At 39.0% G+C, this 21,419-nt stretch overlaps 2 protein-coding genes across 2 annotated transcripts; one reads left to right on the top strand and one right to left on the bottom strand.

Annotated features, from left to right (window-relative positions):
- Nucleotides 1–4,692: 4,692 nt before the first annotated feature.
- Nucleotides 4,693–11,547, top strand: vstm5 (V-set and transmembrane domain containing 5). The gene is made up of 4 exons (XM_084717575.1): nucleotides 4,693–5,144; nucleotides 7,159–7,485; nucleotides 10,213–10,356; nucleotides 11,005–11,547. Exons 1-4 carry the CDS (start codon nucleotides 5,069–5,071, stop codon nucleotides 11,034–11,036), a joined length of 579 nt encoding a protein of 192 aa, XP_084573701.1. The 5' UTR covers nucleotides 4,693–5,068; the 3' UTR covers nucleotides 11,037–11,547.
- Nucleotides 11,548–12,950: 1,403 nt separating this feature from the next.
- Nucleotides 12,951–21,290, bottom strand: med17 (mediator complex subunit 17). The gene is made up of 13 exons (XM_084717574.1): nucleotides 21,140–21,290; nucleotides 20,413–20,657; nucleotides 19,249–19,412; nucleotides 18,786–19,005; nucleotides 18,528–18,664; nucleotides 18,046–18,127; nucleotides 17,318–17,470; nucleotides 16,921–17,051; nucleotides 16,364–16,548; nucleotides 15,730–15,867; nucleotides 15,195–15,312; nucleotides 14,803–14,962; nucleotides 12,951–13,439 (listed from the first exon to the last, which is right to left on the bottom strand). The coding sequence occupies exons 2-13, from the start codon at nucleotides 20,645–20,647 to the stop codon at nucleotides 13,231–13,233; spliced, it is 1,932 nt and encodes a 643-aa protein (XP_084573700.1). The 5' UTR covers nucleotides 20,648–20,657; nucleotides 21,140–21,290; the 3' UTR covers nucleotides 12,951–13,230.
- Between the last annotated feature and the right edge of the window lie 129 nt (nucleotides 21,291–21,419).

Here is a 21,419-nt window from a genome sequence, read left to right as displayed (position 1 = left end):
ATGTAATCTCTTTGTAATATCTGTCAGATATGATATCTTCCATCTGTTATGTTTTTTCAATTTCCTTTTTAAATGGTTTCATCACCACACAGTCAGTTTGGTTTCAGCCAGAGAGATTAAAGTCACAGAAGGCAGAAAAGCGTTTATTGTCCACGTTTCATATTAAATTGTATCACTGATTCATAATTACAAAATCAGATAAAACCAGTGTTTCAACATTTTCCACACAGAAACAGCTAAATGACATTCCCACAGAGTGCAGTGTTGGGGGTAACGCGTTACACAGAAATGCATTGTAGTACTCAGATTACTTTTTCGTTGTGGTGACCAACATTAAGCATTAGTTTTGCAATTGAAGCAGTCTGTCTTTACAATTTTGTCACATTTCCACCACTGCAAGAAGTACTGCTGTCTGCAGGGTTTCAAGATGGATGTATTGAACAAATTCCCCATGATCAAATCTTTCTTCATGTCAGTATTCCTCCTACAACATCTAGTGTGCCTGTGGAGTGGCTTTTTAGGCTTGGAAGAAGACTCTGACACACTTTTTGAAAAACATCTTCTGTGTGTTAAAACATTAAACTAGGGAGAACATTTGGTTGGGTGAGTCCAGGTGATTTGAAAAGCCTGTGCACATTCATAGTTTGTATGTTGGCACATGTATTGAGAAGCTAACTGGTTCATTAATTGCATGTACTGTAGGTTTTCAGCTGTGAAACATGCCTCAGGATAATATAACATGCACAAGGAATCACAAAAGGGTTTCCATCTGTGGTAGCTGTAGTTACACCTCAGTGAACACAGACTTTCACCAGGAGACTGGGGTTCAAGTCTCCTGTGAAACCAAATCATCTGTGCTGCAAGTCGCCTCAGTAACGGAACGTAACTACTGGAACCCTAAATATGGTCTTATCCTAAATGTAACCAAACTGTGACCATTTAACAGCATTACTAACGTGTTAAAGAGGCTTTCTGACTGTCAGATTGTGTCATCGTGTTGCTGCAGCATTTAGTGGTGGTAGAATTCAAAACTGTTAGATGATTTTAAAAGTAACTAAGTAGACCACATTGTGTAATGCATACTTAAGTACAAGTAAAACTACAGACTTGAAAACATGCTCATAAAAGTACAACTACATAAATACATGTCTTAATTACAGTAGTTTGAGTATTTGTAATGAGTTACTTCCACCTCATTGTTTTGTTTTGTTGTTTTCTTTCTTGATTTTTTAATGTTATCTTTGTTTTGACACCCTTCATTCTTCTGTGACTGATTAACACTGCACTGATGAGGCATTTTTTCTGCTCTGGGAATAGTATTGTCACGGAACATTACCAACAAATTGCCGAGTTATCTGTTGTGGTAATTGCTATATAAATTACACAGCAATAAAACAAGACATCCATCATGAGAGGAATGTTAAAGAGGTTTCTCCAACATATTTCTGTACACCGATTCCTCTCATTTCATGAATTCATAACCCAGAACAAATTGAACATTTTCTCGATCAGCGCTTTCAGAGAAAAGAGAAAACGCTGTCGTGCCCTCTACAGACGTGTGTGTGTGTGTGTGTGTGTGTGTGTGTGTGTGTGATTGCTTGAGTGGAGACAGGTGTGCCAGAGGTGTAGCAATGCTTCACCAGCCGCATCACATCAATAATCAATACCTCTACATAGACCCAGCTCTGACACATGCACCCCGTCAGATCGTAGTGTCTGTTGTTCAGTCTGTCGGTGTTCCAGCTGTTTCTAGTAAATTTGTTTGTTGCTGGTTTTCCAAAGGGCACTTGAGCCCACTAACTCAGCTTCAGTATAAGCTCTACCAGATTTAATGACGCTGTCAGAATATCTGCTTTAACAGATATTTACCTTCCCTACATAAATCAGGTTCCTGCTTTCCATAATCCAACTTTCTTTCTGACCTGGTTTAACTTCATGAGACCAGTTGCCAAGTCTCAGTGTCCAAAAGTGACACCTAATCTATCCATGGTACCTGTACATAGATTTAACCCAGCAGTTATGTCTCTCCTCAAGCTCCATACTTCCATGAATTTGTATTATTTTGATGAATTTTCCAATATTTTGAGAGCTTGAGAGCTTCTTCTGTCCTTTTTTTGGTATTAATTGAGCTTACTAAGGGTTTTGCATACAAAATATAAAGCAAGTTAGATAAGTGACAGACTTGGAAAAGACCCTGTGTTGTTTTTATCTGTCATTCACATATACCCCACTGTTTATATAATTGATAAGCATTTTCATCCACTTAATGTTGTTGATCCAAGCTGACAGACTGCTGACATGTTCGCTGTTGTTTGTGTTAAATTACAAACTTATTGCACATATTTTTCTGTAGTTTTGAGCTGGGAGAGAAAGGGAGACGAGCGGCACTGACACAGATCTGTGTGCACTAAGCAGACAAAGACACGGGCAGGAGGAAAGAAATCCTCCCACAGACCGTCACTCAAGGCGTTAATCTTTTTAACTTATCTGTAGGAGAGGAAGCAGCGGCTGGTTTGTCCAGGAACACATCAATACCTTTGTTATAAATCCATCAGCTCTGTGGGTGTGAGACAAGCACAATCACCTGGGGCCTGTACTGCACACCAGGTTTTGTGGTTAGTGAGGTCACTTTTAAGACTAACCCTTTAAGTTACTTTGGTGATTCACTTTTTACAGGGGTACATCGCCATGGTAACTTAAGCTTACTGCCTAACCTGCTTCAGAGCAGGTTTTGTTCAAGTTAAAAGATCAAAATGGATAAAGCACCGCCTGCTGACCAATCAAAACACTTTATTAAATGGCACTGAGCATCACCAAGATCCTGAGTAGTTTGGTGCACAGTGAGCGGAGGAGGGAAAAGTGGTATTTCATTATGCTTTTATGTACTGATTCCATCCTACAATAAAGACTAAAGCACTAAAACCTTGCACTTGTTGCACTTATAAAGCCATGAAAGTCAGCCTTCTGACCGCTTTGAATTATGTTTTTTTAATTTACTTTTTATTTGCTCCCAAGTCTGCTTTATACTGCACTCTGACCGACTGGTGCGTTATCCTTAATCTATCCATATAAAGCAGAGAGGGCTGCACTCAAATGTTTATAATTTAATACATTTAATCATCTGTCTGCAGATCAGATGACAGACAGATGATCAGTAAATGTAATAAATTATATATTTCTCCCAAATTAGTTTGACAGCACCATGTGCAACTGACAAAATAAAGTAAAATTGTCTCACATACCTAAGCAGCACATTAATTTAACTGAATACACAAATGTAATTAGTGTCAAATCTACTTATGCTCTAATGATGGCACAGCTGAAAACAGGCACCCTTATGAAAACACTCAGATGAGAGCACATGAGAGGCTTTGGGGACGTAGTGAGATGACTTTTAATTTACACTTTGAGCTGTTTTAATGTGTGATTAATGTTGTGTGTTTCATTATTTTAACTGCAACCTATGCATATGGCAGCTGCAGGAGTGTATCTCTCACTCTGGATTATGATGGTTAGGATCGCCTTCTTCTTTATTATTTGCTCTTCATTTGTAGATTATGCCAGTGTGCTTTCAGTAGTCTTGTCCATGCTGCGATGGGTCAGATTCTGCAAACACTGCCCCATTTATGTGAATGCGCCGGTGTCTCCATTGGCAAACCCTGGACTGACTCATCGAGCTGATAACCAGCTCAGTGTGACCGCTTATCCTTGACTGCCTTTGTTAGGTTTAGTCAAGCCTGATCACTTGAAGATACCCTGGGTGTGTTGAACCTGCTGATATGACTGATATGATGCTTGGTCAGTGTACAACTCAAAGCCGTCTTAAAGGTGAGACCTCCTTGCAGGAATATAATGTGTATATTTTATTATATAGATCAAAGTGCAGTTAAACTGAAAAAATCCCCCCAAAAAAGCCTGTGAAATTGTGAAAATGTCAACTTTTCTCCATCTGATATTGAAACAAAAATATCACAGGAAAGACAAAACCTATTTTAGACTGCATTTCAGTAATCTTGCTGTATTTTGATTTACACATTTTTAAGTGAATTTTTAAAATAAAAGGAGATTCCTCTGTGGGCCACTAGAGGGAGCAGTATCACATACAGCAAACTTAATTCAAACAACAATATCAGAGAGATGTTAGAAACAGGTCGTGAGGCATTAAACAGTCTAACTGAAAGGGTGGGAGTGTGTATTTTATTAGTACCAATATAACCTCCTAGTTTACCTTTTCATGAATGTATAAGATGAGAAGTTAATGAATGTTCATTTTAATGTTTGGCAGCCTGGCGGGAAAACGCCACACTGCTGTTTTGACAAACTTAAATGATTTCAAATAATTTCCTCGGCGAGATAAACCCGTCACATTTATTCCTCTGGTCCAAAGACAGATGTAAGATTCTATAAAAAGATTAAAATGATGACTGTGTGCTATTTGTTTCTTGCTGCATACGTGTGAATACTCACTTCCTGTTGAACATGTTTTACCAGGTGTGTCACAGCATGAATACCAGGTGATTCAACCTATCCTGCTTTTATTTTGCGATAGTGGGTCTGAGTGTACAGGTGAGTGTTTGCCGGCCAGGTGAGGGGTGGGGACGGTATGTAAATTGAGAAGGATATGTGTTTGTTCTATAGCTTCACTTCCTTCAAGTGTGTGTGTGTGTGTGTGTGTGTGTGTGTGTGTGTGTGTGTGTGTGTGTGTGGAGGGGTGTGGTGTGTGTGTGTGTGAGATCACAGAAGACTGAGTGTATGTTTGCTCAGTAATCTCTGGCTCAACCTGTCTGATAGGTGTGGGCTGGCTGGCACTGACTTGTACAGGTATGAAGGCATTAAGAGCACAGTCCTGAGAGAGAGAAGGGAAACTATAGCGCTACTCTGACACGGCATTCTTACTTTACTACAAAAAACAAGGAGGAAAATGCACAAAACCCAGTAAAGAGGAACCCCAGGGAGTGAAGAAAGGCTGTTTCACAGGGAAAAAGACAGAGAGGAGAACACTTCAGAATGTAAAAGAACCAGGAGGAGCTTCTTCTACTGCGGTTCGACCAATGGGTCTTGGATTCTAATGTGGCATTTTAGGCTCTGGGATCTTCAAGATGTTGCTGTGTTTCTCAGCATCACATTATATATGTGTCACCTAGGTAAGCATCCCATAACACTTATAATTCCTCTGCAGAGAGCTCATGTATGTGAGCACAGTGTTAGACAGCACGCTTATGTTTATGGCAATCCTACATTTGTTCAGGAATAAATACACTTATACTTTTTCAGTAGGAACTTAAATTGAGAACCAGGCAGGAGTGAAAACTGGAGAATGATACAGAACAACATTTCCTCGGGTTCTGTGTCTTAACTTGCAGACCAGGTCTAAGTACAACACAGACATGTACACATTGCAGTGTACATATAAACATCATATTATCCTGGTCGGCGCCACAGAAAACTACCAGGGCCGACACAAAGCCAACATGCACCTCTTCTGTATACACTCAGCACTTTTACTTTTACACACAAATCCTCATTTTCATACAAATAATGTATGTAGTATATAGTATATATACAGTAAGTGTAGTATATTTACATGTACTTGTGCACAGTGTTCGTACAGGTGCTGGAAATCCTATGAAAAGTACTTGAACATGTTTAAAATTGTAATGCATAGCTTTCAAAAAAATTGCTATCTGACTGAAGAGTTCACTTTTTAGATAAGAAAGATAAAATAAGATAAGATAAGAGATGTTATATAGAATACCAAGTCTATATGTGCAGGTGACACATTGACATGAAACTTTGTTCTGTTTTCCTGTAATTTGTCACCCGTCTGTAGAATTCAGTCACAATGCAATCTTGGTTGTTTATGTCACAGTAACATCTGATTTAATGTGATGAAGAAATGACATGAGGTCTAATCATTTTGAGCGTATATATGTACATAAACATGTCATTTATCACAGCTGTGAGGTGCTGGAAAAGCTTGAAAATGCTTGAAAGAACCCTGTATATAATATGCACTTTTATTTTTGCACACAAATCATGTTTTTTATATACTAATGTGGTTAAATATATTCATACATACTTATAGTATATATTGAAATAGGCCAGTGATACTTTATACATGCTGCTTTCACTTTTACAATCCTCATTTCCACTTGTCTTTAGTGTTATATCTTATTTATTTAATTCCATTTTTCTTCCATTTTTTCCTTTTTTTTCTTAACAGTATTTTACCTTTTATATGGCCGGTGTATTTATTGCGACTAATGCTCTTATTGCTCAGCTGACCTGTTTTTCTTGTCTAACACATTTAATTGGACTTTGACCTTGTGCTAACCTACATACAACTAATAAAACTAAACTCAACTTTGAATCCCAAAGAAAAGAAGACGGAAAAGAGCAGTTACTGATGTCAATAAAAGCTGAAGTCTGCTGCAGACAGTTTCCAGCTTCTTTGCTAAAATAAATGAAGAAAAGATAAAGACACATTAGAAATAATAATGCTATCGATTAAAGCCTTATAGATAATTACTACTATAACAATAATATCTGTTATTTCATCATTCAGATGTGATGTGTGAAGGACAAGCCCTTTTTCCCACACTGTCTTGTTTCTTAGTCAGCACTGGTATTTTCAGGTGGAATTCTTTACCTGTGCCTCATTAAGCAAACAGAGCACCAGCAGAACCAGATCTCGCACTGAAACTCCTGTGAAAATATTTGATGAGGGGCGGGAAAAGCAGTCGCCTCAGTCAATACTGCCGGCTCCGTTCAGATTGGTACTTCTCAGCTCGTTTGACGAGTTTCATTCCTCCAGCGAGCTTCAGAAAAGCATTTCTGCATTTCTGGCTGCATGTACATAGAATTTAATGCAAATGAGTCACACAGAGTAACTGTGTCATGAGATGCAAAACCTGAGGTGAAATATTCTCTTTTTATGAAGCTGTATTGTGTCACACTGCAGTGTTTCTGCTGTAGTTACTGTCTGACCTGGACCAGGTTGAACAGTAACTAAAGGTGTTTATCATTACCTTCCTGCCCACTGTAATACATTACTTCTTTGATAGCCATATCTTGATATGTATTTATCTGTTTTCCTTCCCCAAAATGCATTTCATATTGAATTAATAATCTCTATATTCATCTTTTTCACCATAAAAGCTGGAGCCATCTCCATCCATTCTCCCCAGAGGAGCCTCACCAGGTCAGTGCAGGATGATGTATTTTTCTCAGTGGAGGTCACCTGCATTGGGATTCCCACCATACAATGGACCTTTATGTCAGGAGCGGTGAGCCGCACCATAGGGACTTGGCAGCCGGGCGTGTACACCAACATAACAGTGGATTACAGCAGCAGAGTGCAGCCCTACAACAATGGCTCCATGGGCCTGTCAGACCTGCGGCTGCAGGACGCTGGATATTATGTGATCACTGTCACAGAAACAGCAGGGAGCAGCAAGGATGCTGGACATGTCCTCAAAGTGAACGGTGAGACTGTCTGGACCTCTGTCTCATTCCTAAAACAAATAGTTATGAGTGCTACATTTTGGAAAAGGTAATAATTCATTTGAAGTGATGTGCATAAGACTGATATGACACCATCATAACCACGACCTGACAGTGTCACAGCAGCCATTCTGACATGAAATAGTTAAGTAAACACAGGTGTTACCAGTGATACCAAGTAAGGTCCTGGGTTGCACAAACAAAGATTAATTTAATCTAATCACAGTTTAAAATGAGTAAATCCAGATTTAAAATTAATCAGAACTCTGTTGCACATTAGTGCATTTGCAAGTAGCTCAGCTCAGCTCAAAGGGCTTGTTGTAAATATCCTGTTCAATAATCAGCACCTCTTTGATTTTATGAGTGATGGAGGAGGGTAAACCTTCCTTCACTGGTGTTTTGCCCTCTCTCATTAAATATTACCCGAGTGGCAAAAGAGAGGAATACTTCCCAGATGCAAGACTGCCAGAGGTTTCAGAAATCCTATATTTTCCTCATGATCTGACATTGACTGAACATGATAATGGGACTGAAACTTGGGGTGGACTGTTCACTTCTTTGATTTAGTGGCAGAATCACTTCATTAGAATCATCAGGTGGGCGCCCTCTTTCACTGGTGTTTCGTTGATAGGCCCACGACACCTCCAGAGGGCTTAAAAGAACTACCTGGCGTCCCAGGTGCTCTTTTTAGACTGGGTTGCACCGATAAAGATTAATTTAATCTAGCAGAGTTTAACAAATCAAGGTTTAAAATTAAGCAGAGCTCTGTCACTAAAGTAAAAACTAATCTGTTTACTAAATCCTAGTATATTGATGTAAGAGATACTTGATTTGGAGATGCTTGCCATCCAAATAAAAGTAGGCCTAAATTAGAAAAAAATAAAAAATACATTTGCCTAAGGAACTAGGATTATTTTACTCAGTCTGTCACAAAAGGCAGCCATTTAGAAAGTTCGACCTCCTCAAGTGTAAGTTAAAACTGGATCACATTTTAAATTGGAGTTTAAAGTTGTGGTGCAACAGAATTAAATTAAATTTAGATTTAGAGTAAAAAATAAGGTTAAAAAAGTTTAAAGTTTAATCTTTATTAATTTTAGGCTAGTTTAAAAGCTTGGTGCAACATAAATTAAAGTTCAACCATGATTTAATTGGGTTTAAAAATTAATCCTTGTTGCTGCAGTCCAGCTTCAGTGTAGCAGAACGTTTCAGTGAGTCAACAAGTACAACAGCAGCTTCCCGACTCTGTTTGACCAGAATAGAACAGAACCTTCATAAATATCATCTGTAAAACCTGTTTACTCTGCTACTTCATATCTATATGGCTGCTGTGAAAAAGGTCTTATTATGTCATTTTTTTATACAAAGCTGACATTGTTTGAGATGTATTTGTTATGACAACTAGAAATTAATCAATACAAACTATAGCTTAACACATTACATCATATCATGTCATGGTTATGAGTGTCTTGTGGCAGTCTTATTCACACCCTTTCAAAAAAAAAAAAAAAAAAGTTACCTCATTTGGCCACAATTTCTTTTGCACAACAGCTTGGAGTCACAGATTTATGAGGGAAGTTGGCAGAGCTTACTTTAACACTATGGTTGCAAATTGTAAACACTTTCCTTAATTAGTCATTGGTAACATTAATGATCTATTAACCAGTTAATTGTTATTAAAAAAAAACAAAGATTTTTATAGATTTATAGATATACTAAACAATACCAAATGCGTTTTTTCACTGTCAATCAAAGATTTATTTCCACAACAACATATTGGATATTCTCAGATGTTCTCTGACAGCATTATAGCCCATGAAGCACAATTTTAATGACCGATTAATCGATCATTGATTAATCATTTCCCACTCTTATACTGTACCTTGTGTCTTAACACAAGAAACGGCAAACAAGAAGACAAGAACAGACAGAACAACAATGTGCCAAACAATTCTTTAACAGGATTTGCAACAAAATACAGGCAGTGACCTGATTTGCTGTGATGGTCCTGATCCAAGCATGAAATAAGAGAAGAGCTTGTACGGCCTCTGCAGACTGTGAGTGTGTCCTGTTCACAAGAGTTGTGTGGTAACACTTGCTGGGGTAAAACAACGACAGTTTCCCTGCCCAGGTTTCACAAGCGCGCCTTTGATTATAGAAGCAGACTCGTTACCGGAAAGTTGCCAAAGTTTGATCCAGACTTCCAGGTGTGAGAGTGTGTAACTGCGTGAGCCAGTTCTGCAAAGAAAGGCTGTCAGAAAAGAAAGCAAAACTGGCAACCTTCCACGTCTTATCTGCACATTTATGACACACAGTCTGTTACTCCGGTGTCTGTGGAAGTTGTGACATTTAACTTAATATGTCTTTCAGGTCTTAAAGCAGGAACTCTTGAGTTTATCATAGTTATTCATCAGTAAACAACACATTTACCTGCCTATCTTTGATAAACATGACAACCTATGCGGGATTTTGGTGTTAAAAGGATGACATGTGAAAATAAATACTGTCAGATGTTGCTATTTATGACCTTGACACAAGAATCATAATGATATTGGTAATGCTACCATTATCAACATTCAAACAGTAATTATCTTTGTGCTGCCTCATTGCCTACAAGCTACATTCCTAACATGTTTGTATTACAGGGAGTAGTCTGTGGCCAAGGTTATTTTGAACTAAATATAGTTTGTCTCCTGTGTTCCTGTGCTGCAGAGGTGCTGTATGAGGATCTTCAGTACCTGTCTGTCTCTGGCTTAGCACTTGCCTGCTTGGCTGGTCTTCTCATGCTGGCCATGTGGCTACTAGACAAGGCCTACAGGAAGATAGTGGCCTGGAGACGCAGGAGACAGATGCCAGGTAAAGAAGCGTGAAAAATAAGTTGCTGAAGTGCATGCATCTTTATGAACGATGGTACCAGTTTGTGAGAAACACCATCATGATGATCTTGCATTAAAGGGATAGTTCACTCCGAAATAAAAGCACATATTTTTGTAATAGTTATACTGGAGAAAATGCAGAGATCTCTACAGACGATCTCTCCAAAACTCTGCAGCTCACACCAAAACAACCTAGATGGATAAATAGCCCTGCAGAATACGTAACTGTCCTTTTAAGGTTCAAGGTAAACTTCACTTCAGTACGTCATGGGATTTACTGCAGTAGTTTTGTGAACAAGGTAAATAAAAAGGTTTTTTTAGATCACAAAAACATGTATATTATCTGCAGGATCTTGATAAAAATATAAACCTCTTAAGTAAATATAACAGACTTATTTGCCCTGCAGTTCACAGTTTACTCAGTTTTATTTTCTTACTGCTGCATCATTGTCTTCAGTGTATGAATATGGCTTTATGGGCGTGAATGTGGGTTGAAGTTAACCATTGTGTCTAAGTATGGGTGTGTTTGAGTACAAAGGTCTCTGAGGCTCCATTATAGATTTGCTACTGTACATTGGTATGTTGTGTTAGATCTGTATTGACTGAATTTAATTCCCCCTTTATGCAGAAAATGATGTGACAGAGCTGCAGCCTCTTTGATGGACGTCCACAGCAGCTGTGCATTGTTCCCACAACATGAAAACACACCACAGACTGTTCGTCCGACCTGTCAGTGCTGCAACAAGGACTGCTTTGTAAAAATTCATCTGCTGTGTACATAAAGCAACGTTCGGGTTCAGCAGCGTGAAGATGGCATGTCAATCATGAAAACCTGTTTACATTTTGTATTAAATACAGAAGAATCATCTTACTGCTGATGACACTGGATTGAATGTAAATATCACTCACGACACTGGAAAACAAGACACAATGTATTTATTTAAGCAAATGAATCATGTGATTTTCTTTACTCATGGCTTCTTCATAACGATCCTCCAAACTTGCATCAAGTGTTGGAGAAACCTTTCAAATTATACAGTGTTCATCAGTGGTGGAGGAAGTGTTCAGATCCTTTATGGAAGTAAAAGTACTAATACCACAATGTAAAAATCCTGTTACAAGTGAAAGCCCTGCAATGAAAATGTTCATTTTAGTAAAAGTATGCAACATGTGGCTGTTCTGCTATTATATCTGATCTCACTAGAAGATTATGACTCATGCATTAATGTAAAAGGAATGTTGATGATTATCTTCATCATGGATTAATCTGCTGATTATGTTCTCCCTTAATCAATTGATCGTTTGGTCTTTAAAAACTCATAAAATAGTTAGAAGTGTCATCACAATGACTCAGAGCCCAAAGTGACACCTTCACAGTGTTTTTGTCCAAACCTTAATATTATTAATCATAAAAACATTACAGTTATTCACGTGCACACAAGGACAATTTAAAAGATTATCAGAGTAGATGCCAAATACGTTGCGTATTTGTTTCAGCTGTACTTGTATAAACTGTTAAAATAGAAAAAAATATCACATTTTATAAACTCTAACTATGCTTTATGTGCAGAAATCTTAATTTGCAAAGTCACTAAAGCTGTCAGATAAATGTAGTGAAGTTAAAACTACAATAAATTCCCCTCTGATATGTTGTGGAGTGGAAGTAGTAAGTGGCATGAGAAGGCAGAAGTAAAACATCTCACATTTGTATGGAAGAACAGTTCTTGAGTAAATGTACTTAATTACATTCCTCCTGACCAGGTGGAACAAACCACTAAGATAGATGCTTCTCTAAAATCTTGGCTCTTATCCGATTACCGTGGAGAAAGCAGGGTAAAAAAGCTGAGTGTAGATTAATCTGTGACGGTCTTTGCTTTCCTACATCCAAATAGGAAAAAAATTGCCAGTCACCACAAAGTCACAGGCTCTGCAGATTTAGACAGAATAGAAACTGAAGATGAAATACAGCTGCAACAAAGACTGGGAAAATGCTTATCTATTGTCTGTCGTGTGCTACCCAGGGCAAAACATAAAGATGTTAGAGACAAAAGGGCAAAAAAGAAAAGTTTTTTTTTTTTTTTTTAAGTTAGATTGATATAATAGTGAAATTTTAGACCTCTCGGTGTTGGTAATGTGCCCCAAATTGTCCCACACAAACATGATGTTGATCCCACCTTTGGTTTGTTGGGATCTGGTCACCTTAATTCCACCACTGGTCTGTATCAGACTTCAGATGCAGCGAAAAGTTGGAGAACAATGTGACTTTGTCTTCAGTGATGGTTTGAAAAGAAGAAAACTCTAAACAAAGCAGATTATGACTGACATTTTTTTTAACCTGTCCAAATCTCTCGTGTGGTTCTTTCTTAAAACTGAACTTTACTAAATCAGGCTGAGAAGATCTGTTTTTCCAAAATGCTGTTTCTCAAATCAGACAAGTGATGAAAAGACAAACTACAGGATCATATTCCTCCCAGTAAAAATACATAGAAGTGTTTACTAGAAGTCCTTAAAGAAAACTTCTAGTTTATGGTGTCATTCTTGTGATGATATAAAATCAGCACAATTACAAACACACAGACTTTGCTTTTTTATTTTGTATGAAATTGTTTGAGGTATACATACACTCCACACTTTATCAAAAACAGAGCGCGCAGAAGACACGACTGGAGCTGGAAGTTTGTGGCAGTGTTCAAAAAGTCCGTGAGTTTTTTAAGAAAAAGAAAAAGAAAAGAAAGTGTAAAGTCACATTTGAAAACCTGTGCTGCTGTCTGACACAAATGTTGTGGCTGTAAATCTGAACACAAAGCGGATCCTATGTGGGAAGTGTACATAAACTAAACTGTGTGTGGAGTAACTAAGGGCAGGGAGTCAGCGCAGCCATGAGGAGCTCCATCTTGTAGACAAAGTTTCGTCCCTCCATCTTGCTCCAGTGGACTTCTTTGCACGGCCCTCTGAGGTGACTCCACTTGGCCTCCTGGATGACGTCGCTCTTCGGCAGCTCTTTGGTCTGACTGCGGGGGAACTGGACCAAGACTTTGCAGCCGCTCTCTGGTCCGTTACGCACTGAATAGGTAAACAGATTCACATGAGTTAGTGAGCAAAATCTGCTCATGTTAATACATCCAGACTTAATTCTTGGTATTCTGAAGTTGGAGGATATTCAGTATTACTTTATCCTGCTTGCTTACTCTGACAGCGCTGGATAACATTAATTTATGATGTTGATTTTGTGGGGATTTATTAATGATCCCTCAGCTTGCATCAACCTGTCTTTAATCTTATCTGATTTCATACATCTCAGAATTCCCACAACCACCAGAGGATGGGTGTGGCCTCGTTACATTCAGCCCCACATGTGTTACCACAAAGAACAGCAGAGGGAACAAAGCGAGAGTTGATCCCCTTATTCAGGAAAAGGGGGAAGTCGAGCCCATTAACTCAAAATGCAACAGGTCTTATCTCTGCAGCATTGCATTCTGGTAAATTAGAGCTAATACTGCTGTTTAATGTCAGTGATAACTGCCTAAGTCCCCGTTTGATTCTGAGATAATGACACAAAAACTTAATGAAACTGATCAACATTATTTAGCTATTGAGCTGCTAAATTACACTGTATATCTGGGAATTAATTTAGTGGACTCAAGTCCTGAAACTAGTGTTGCCTTGGGACCTGCAGTAAGTTGTAATAATTGTTTAAGTCATCTGTGATCTTAATCCCATGCAAATCTGCATCTCTGTGATTAATGGTTGTATTTTTATTTTCTCAAGATCTGATTGTTTTGTTGTCAGACAACTGAGCAGAGTAAGAAACTTGATTGCGGCTCATAATATGTTGAACAGCAGTCAGCACCTGTGCTGTGAGATCGGCGGTATTTAAGTTTAAAATGGGTGATTGAGTGAGTGTTGACGTTTTAGAGCAACAAACGTTTGTCATATTCATGTCCAGCCACAAAGCATCTGTTACTTGATGCAAATGATTTGCAAATGTTTATTAATACTTGTAACTCAAGCAGAAAGTAGATAGAACAACTCCAAATTATATTATTAATGTGACTGCTGAAGAACAGATGCTCTGCTTTTGAAGCACTGATGTTACACAGAAACTTGACATCATATCTGATGGATAATGTCCATAAATTTGAGTAAAATACAGACTTTGTTTATTCCGTGCCAATGCACCACATGACATGGAGGCTAATTTCTCAATCCCATGAGGTCTGCTGGTAAAACTAGTCTGGTGTGAATTAAGATAAAAAAAAACACAACAAGAGCAACAATTAAGTTTCATAAGTAGCTGATTTTTAACGTTTCAAAACTGAGGAGAACTGCTTGCCTGGATACTGACGACATGTATGATCATGCTTTATTCATTGGTTTACACTGGAAAACAGAAGGCCTGAATGAGCATTTTCACCCCCCGTCTCACCTGAGATGGCGTACTCTCCATTGGGAGACGCAACAGTGACAGCGGAGGCGTTACCGATGCTCTCCACCGGACCCAGACCTACATGGTTACTGAAGCTCAGGACGTGCCAGCCCATCACTTTGGCCAGCTGCTGAACAGCATGCACCTGATGCTGCGACATCTGGAATAACACAAGGAGGCAGGGATACACATGATTTTAAAAAGTGACTCAAAAACTTGCAGAAAAACCACACTTATAACTGGTACCTGGCAACAATTAACCAAATCACTTTAAACACACTGTGTTTTTTTTAGCTCAGTATGCAACAGATGAGCTCATTTATACTGTTTCCAGTAAATGCAGCCTCCTCCAGCAGCTGTGTGGGAAGTGACCTATGAGGAAACTGTGATACCTGTGAGAGGAGGAAGTCCTGCAGTTCTTGTTCTTGGTGTGACAACGTGATGCCGCGTCCATCTCTGTGCACCACTCTGATCTGCTCGACACCGATGTTCAGCTGCAGCTGGATGGATCTAAACACGCAAAACTCGTTAAGTCTTATCTGAGGGGGGTCCATGTGTCAGTCAAAGGGAATGAGACGAGCCAGTAATGAAATACAGAATGAGGGAATAAAAAACCTACTCATGCTTACATGCATTTCATAAAAGTAGACAACTCATAATATTTTGATCCCTGTACTTTGCATCCATGTGAGACTATCAATACTATTACAAGATTCAAGTAAAACTGAAATCAGAATTGAAAATACACCCATATAACATACTGAAAAAAACAGGCTTCTGACTGCATTTCATAGCTTTTCATTTACATCATTTAGAAAGTTGTTCAGGGGCCTGCAGACACTCATAAATACATTAGCAGGTTCTCTCTTGTATCTCCCTTTTCTGCTCTGGTTCTCCCTTCAGCCTTCCCTCCTCTCCTCCACTTACTTGCAGATCTGTTCGTAGCCCTGAGAGGTGATGAGCACCTTGACGCTGGACTCATACACATCGTTGATGTTGGACCAGTGAGCCTGGATCTGCGGGTCTTCTATGCGGCTGGCCAGGCTGTCGATGGTCCGCGCCGTCCTGGTGATCACAAACAAAAACATTCATCCTTATGAATTATTAAGCAAGTGGCTAAAAATGAAACCTACAACAGGGATTCAGTCAGCATTATAGAATCAACTCTGCTTTAACAAAATACTTTAAATGTTTTTGCTTCTAAAGTGCATCTCCTTGAAATCAAACAAATGAATAAATACATTGTAAGCCACCTTGTGGCCAAATGTGGCATTGCAAATATAGAGAGGCATTTTGGGAGTGTCATATGTGGAATGAGCAATATCTGAAAGATCTCCGACTATTTCCACTGCAAACAATTACATAACAAACCTGGCACTTCCACCTGGATTTACATAGAACATGAGCACAGTTTTTCAGTGGTAATACATAGCTGCATACTTGAATGTTTATGCTCTGATAACGTCGCTACAGCTTCAAGTGTTATGATACAATGTCATGACCGCTGCTGATAACTGTTTCAGTCCTATAATACAATTATAGATGGTACATCTGAAGCTACCTGCTGCGTAGGAAGATGTGTTTGGCCTGTTTGATGATCTTCTCCAGCAGCCCCTCACTCTGCTGCAAGCTGGCGATTTCAGCTTTGTCGTAGGCCAGCGGCCCCGCCAGGCGCAGGCGCTTGTGGCCAAAAGGGGCGCTAGCAGGATGTGGCATCACTACAGAGCTCAACTGCTGCTTGTGGAACTGTAACAGAGACAAGGATGTTAAATGGCAGAGCAGAATTGGCCCTGGTTCAAACGTGCTGCAGGATTCTCCAGGCAGAGCAGCAGTAACTGAGGGATGAATCTGTTTTTGCCCTGTTGTAAGTCAAATTCCATTCCAGAAAATCAATTATTTTTCCTCTTTATCACTGCGATTGTATTTTTATCCTGTCAACAGACTCAAACTGATTGCAAAAAAGTTTCCAGCTGAGCCCAGTAAACTTAGTGAAATCAAACAGCATGTCTAGACAGTAAAGTCCAACCAATACTGGATTTTTGAGTCGCATACTGATTTGATATAGTAGAGTTTTGAAACAACAATAGCGAGATTCACATTGACTTCACAGTGTTTCACCTCTCTCATCATTTGATGCAGATTGTGTTCCAGAACATAGAGGTGGTCGTCTGGTTTGGGTTTCTCCGGAGACGCCCGATGGTTCTTCTTCTCTCCTGTCGAGTGGCACAGTGAGATGGAGAGCTGCAGACCTGTAAAGGAGGGGAAACAAGAACAAACCAGGTATGAGTGTGTTTGTCAAAACTGACTCAAGATGATAAAAAAGCAGGAATGTTTGATTTACAACGTTTCAAATGTAAATATTAGGAATAATATCTGCAACTGAACTTTGAACGAACTAATACTGTAAAAAAAAAAAAAGATAAGTTGTCTTTTTCTTTTTCTTTGTTGTTTTGGAATTATATTTCTAACACTCCATTCGTGCTGAAGTCACTTTGATGTTGTCGAGCGTTCTGACCTGGGAAAGGCTGTGAGATGATCTGATTCTTCACCACGATGTGAGGGATCTGGGATTTAATCTGGACAGCTTCCCTGGACAGCTGAGCAAAGATCTCCTTACAGAGCAAAACGTTCTGAGCCGCCTCAAGCTTCACATGCCACGGCTGGGTACCTGGACAGAGAGCGAAAAAGTTAAAAAGTTAAAAAAAAAAAAAAAAAAGGTACAGAAGAAACAATTCAATAAGTTTCAACGTTCCACCAAGTTAAATATAAGACTTTTTAAGACCATAGGGAATCCAATTTAAGACCTATTTCACATCAATTTTGACAAAAAAAAAGAAAGAAAGAAAAAGAACAAATATTTTAGTGAACATGGTTTAAAACCGCTCACCTACATAAGACTTAACATTGTTAGAGCAGAGTAGGTCCATGTTAGCTTTGTTTTAGAATTGTTACAGTCTGGTCAATACAAATTTGTTCCAAATGCATGTTAAAAAGTGATACTGAAGTTAATGCAACTTAATAAAAACAACATTTATTTTACAATCCAATCTATTTTTAAGACCTGTCTAAACCATTTTAAGGCTTAAAATTCAGATTATTGGAGTTCAGATGTTGAGGACCCGCTGAAACTGATACATTTAATCATTCAACAGGCAGACATTCAGTCAGTAACTGAACCAGCTGTAAAAGTTTAATGCCTGTCGGAACATGTGCAGTGTCAAGTCTTTGTGTAGTTAAACGTACCAGATTTAGCTTTTGGCGGTCTCCTGAACAGATTGACGGTCCCCAGATCGCCAATATCTGGAGCTTGTTTCTGGATGGACACCTGAAGACATGAACAGCACCCAACGATTACAACGTCATGTTTCAGTAGCCTTCAAAAGTTTTTGCAAGTGACAGCATTAAACAAAATGAGTGCACCTTTCTCCACAACCAACTCTAATATTCACTGTTGCCTCAACATGATTGTTCCTTCAAAGTTGTCCCACTGCATTTTTTACCTTTTACTCTCATGCAATTCACACAAAAGTTTAGTGGTGAGTGAAAAAAAAGGGTTAATCTATGACCTTCAGCTGGTGATCACCATGTAGTGGACACGTCACCAATATAAAATCAAAACACCTCAGTCACATCTTTTGGTACTGCTCATAGAAAAGACTGTATTTTGATGGAGTGTATCATTGTGTAGACACATGTTCATGATCCATGTTTTGTTTTCTTCTCACCTTGATATAAGCAGATCCCTCTAGGTCACTGGGGATCTGGACATCGAGGGGACAGTAGTCCTCTGGGATCTTTTTGTCCAGGTCAATGTCTGTGTTCTTGATCACCTCAAACGTGCCATGGTGAGGAAACAGAGAACCTGAATGGGTTAAATAGTCAGAAAGTGTTAGCTTGGGGATAAATTATGTAAAATTTGTAGAAACAAAAGAGACAAACTATCTTTTGGTAAAAAACCCTTGTCAGATTTGACTGAGTATCACCTGCGCTCCGGTAGCTGAGGTCTCCCAGGATCTTGTCTCCCACTTTGCGTAGTTTCCACTGTGAGCGGAGTCGCAGCAGCTCAGAGTTGAAGTCCCTCTGCCTCCGGTTCTCCTGGTTCTCCGTTACAGACTTTGTGAGCTTCTCTGCTCCCTTCAGGAGGAGCTGCGCTGCTGTGGCCAATGATTTCTTTTTACTGATCAGCTGGAACACCTGGGGGGTCTGCACAAGGGCAAGAAAATGCTATCATGACTGGACAGTGGATTGAAGTAAATGTGTGTGTAAAAACATTAAAAATGTTTGAAATGAAAATGTGCACAGCTCTGTGAGAAACAAACATTGTCATCATATTTGAATATTTAGTCTGTGTTGTGTCCATACTCGTCTCTTATCTGTGTGATCAGTGTTTCCTCTCCTGTAGAGGTTTAGTAATAGTTGTGACAGTAATGTTCTTCAGCAGTTTACCTTGCCAGCTGTAGGATCCTGAGACACTGGGTCTAAGGCCATGTACTTCTTCTCCTTCACTACACTGAGCACATCATAGAGTACACACATCTCTGTCAGGGCACTGCGCAGGTTGTTACGCACTGAGTCCCAGGGCCAAAGAGACGGCTGAAACTTCACTGTGCCTGTAGAAGGAAACAGAAAATCAGATTTATTAACAAAAAAGTAGATTTTAGTATGAATTTATCCACATGTCACCTATACCTACATACCCTGTGCAGGTTCACTTATAACTTTCATTATCAATTAATCTGTTGATAATCTTCTCAATTAACTGATAAGTTGTTTGGTTCATGAAATGGAAAATGCTGATCACCGTTTCTCAAAGCCCAATGTTTTGTTTTGTCCTCAATCTAAAGATATTGAGTTTACTGTCTTACAGATGAAAAGAAACCAGAAAAAAAAGAAAATTTTCTCTAAAAAACATTCAAAACTAATTATGTTTATTACTTATCATAACAAGGTCCAATGTGATCTTAATGTAAAAGTCCTTAACAATCTTGTTTGATTACCAACTTAATGTACCATGCTGAAGAGGGCACATAACTGACAACATTAACAGTTTTTTTTCTTTCATTAAATAGGTTTAAGTTTACTTTCCCAAAATAAGTCCAAACATTTTTTGACCTGTGGGAACAATGACAAAGAAGCCTCAGCTCTGAACTCAGTTGTGAAGCAACCTGAGGGAACAAATTATGGATCAATCACAGTGGGTGCCAGTCAGGTTATTTAGATAACAGTAACAGAATTTTTATCCATCTATTTTTTACTGAATCATTTGTTGTTTTAATGAATTGTATTTTTTTGGTCATCTTACTATTGAATCACACCGTCTTATCCTGAATGTCTTTAGAGAGATAATGGATTGTTTTGTTATGATACTACAGCCTTGTTATTCACTAACTTGACTGTTGTTGATGTTGAAGGACATGTGCATGCTGTTTTAGTGATGATGATGTGTGTATGTCACTATAATAGTAATGATGTATAAGTATTGTTATTATAATTATGATCCTTTATCTATTCTTCTTCTTCTTGATGTTTTGGCAATATTAGTCACTGACACTCATGCCAATAAGTCATATTAAATTGAATAACTCTAGCTTTCTCTTGAGGATTCATTACCTTCTTCTTCTTCTGCCTCCTGCTTGCCCCACTCACGGTCCCGGGTTTCTCCCTCGGCTCCATCCTCCTCTGAGTCAGAACCCTGGCTGAAGTCAATTCTTTGTGCCAACTTTGCCAAGTTCTGGGACATGGACAGAGGGGGGACGTATGTCTCTGTCCCATCCAAGGCCACCTCCTGCACCTGCTTCTCGCAGGAAGACTCAATGCTGACCCTCACTGCTGGACCTCCAGACATGATGACAAGGCTGATGTGATGAAGACAAACAGAGTCAATCATCAAACTGAGTCAGAGACACAGGAGAGGACAGAAATATTCAGCTAAGTGGATCTATGCAGCCTGAACTGAAACATGTGACACCCTTCAAAGCCAGTTCAAGTAAGAGTATTCACCAAAGATTTTTATTTTAATGAAAAAGAAAAGGCACAAACCATCATCTACTTAAGATAATGCTAATTATTAATAATTCAGACATTTGGGACTCTATGGGACCTGCTGGTTTATATTTTAGCTGAGCTGGCTCTTCTTTCACACGTCAGATTTATTTCTTAATAACCGCATATTAAACTGTAACTTATAAGTCATAACAACTACACTAGGTGTATTCCTGCGTCTAGCTAGCAAGACTAGCTAGCGTTAGCTCCTTGCTAATAACAGGATAAACGAAGACCCTGTGGCTTGAAAGAAATGTCCTAATGACTCGCAGTTATGTATTCGTGTAAATCTTACCTTACGCTATTCAATTCAGTCACAAATATAAACGGATATTAATTGGAGTTGTGGTTTATTTTCCAGCAGCGCCTTGAATGGTTCATTCTTCGCTCTCTACACAGGAACAAACTGCGCTCTGCTGCCCCCTACAGGCACGCGCACAGACTCTTCTTCCTGGTTTACGGCGGTTGGCGTCAAGCTTAACGGCGCAGTACCGCCACCGTCTGCTCCGGAGTGTGTATCACGTAGTTTGTTTTTTTAAATATCTTTTTTTTTTTTTTTTTTAATTCCTTTATAA

The sequence above is a fragment of the Lutjanus erythropterus genome, chromosome 4 (assembly GCF_056507025.1).
Source record: "Lutjanus erythropterus isolate fLutEry1 chromosome 4, fLutEry1.hap2, whole genome shotgun sequence".
NCBI lineage: Eukaryota > Metazoa > Chordata > Actinopteri > Lutjaniformes > Lutjanidae > Lutjanus > Lutjanus erythropterus.
The sequence above is the reverse complement of the archived record's forward strand: the minus strand, read 5'-3'. Positions and strand labels throughout refer to the sequence as shown.

Excerpts from the sequence above, each read along its gene's own strand:
- vstm5 (XM_084717575.1), top strand. The coding sequence starts at position 5,069 with ATGTGGCATTTTAGGCTCTGGGATCTTCAAGATGTTGCTGTGTTTCTC. Across the intron at positions 5,145-7,158 it reads ATTATATATGTGTCACCTAG|CTGGAGCCATCTCCATCCAT; the intron begins GTAAGCATCCCA and ends TCACCATAAAAG. Across the intron at positions 10,357-11,004 it reads ACGCAGGAGACAGATGCCAG|AAAATGATGTGACAGAGCTG; the intron begins GTAAAGAAGCGT and ends CCCTTTATGCAG.
- med17 (XM_084717574.1), bottom strand. The coding sequence starts at position 20,647 with ATGTCTGGAGGTCCAGCAGTGAGGGTCAGCATTGAGTCTTCCTGCGAG. Across the intron at positions 19,413-20,412 it reads GGAGGCAGAAGAAGAAGAAG|GCACAGTGAAGTTTCAGCCG; the intron begins GTAATGAATCCT and ends TTCCTTCTACAG. Across the intron at positions 14,963-15,194 it reads AGGACTTCCTCCTCTCACAG|ATGTCGCAGCATCAGGTGCA; the intron begins GTATCACAGTTT and ends GTGTTATTCCAG.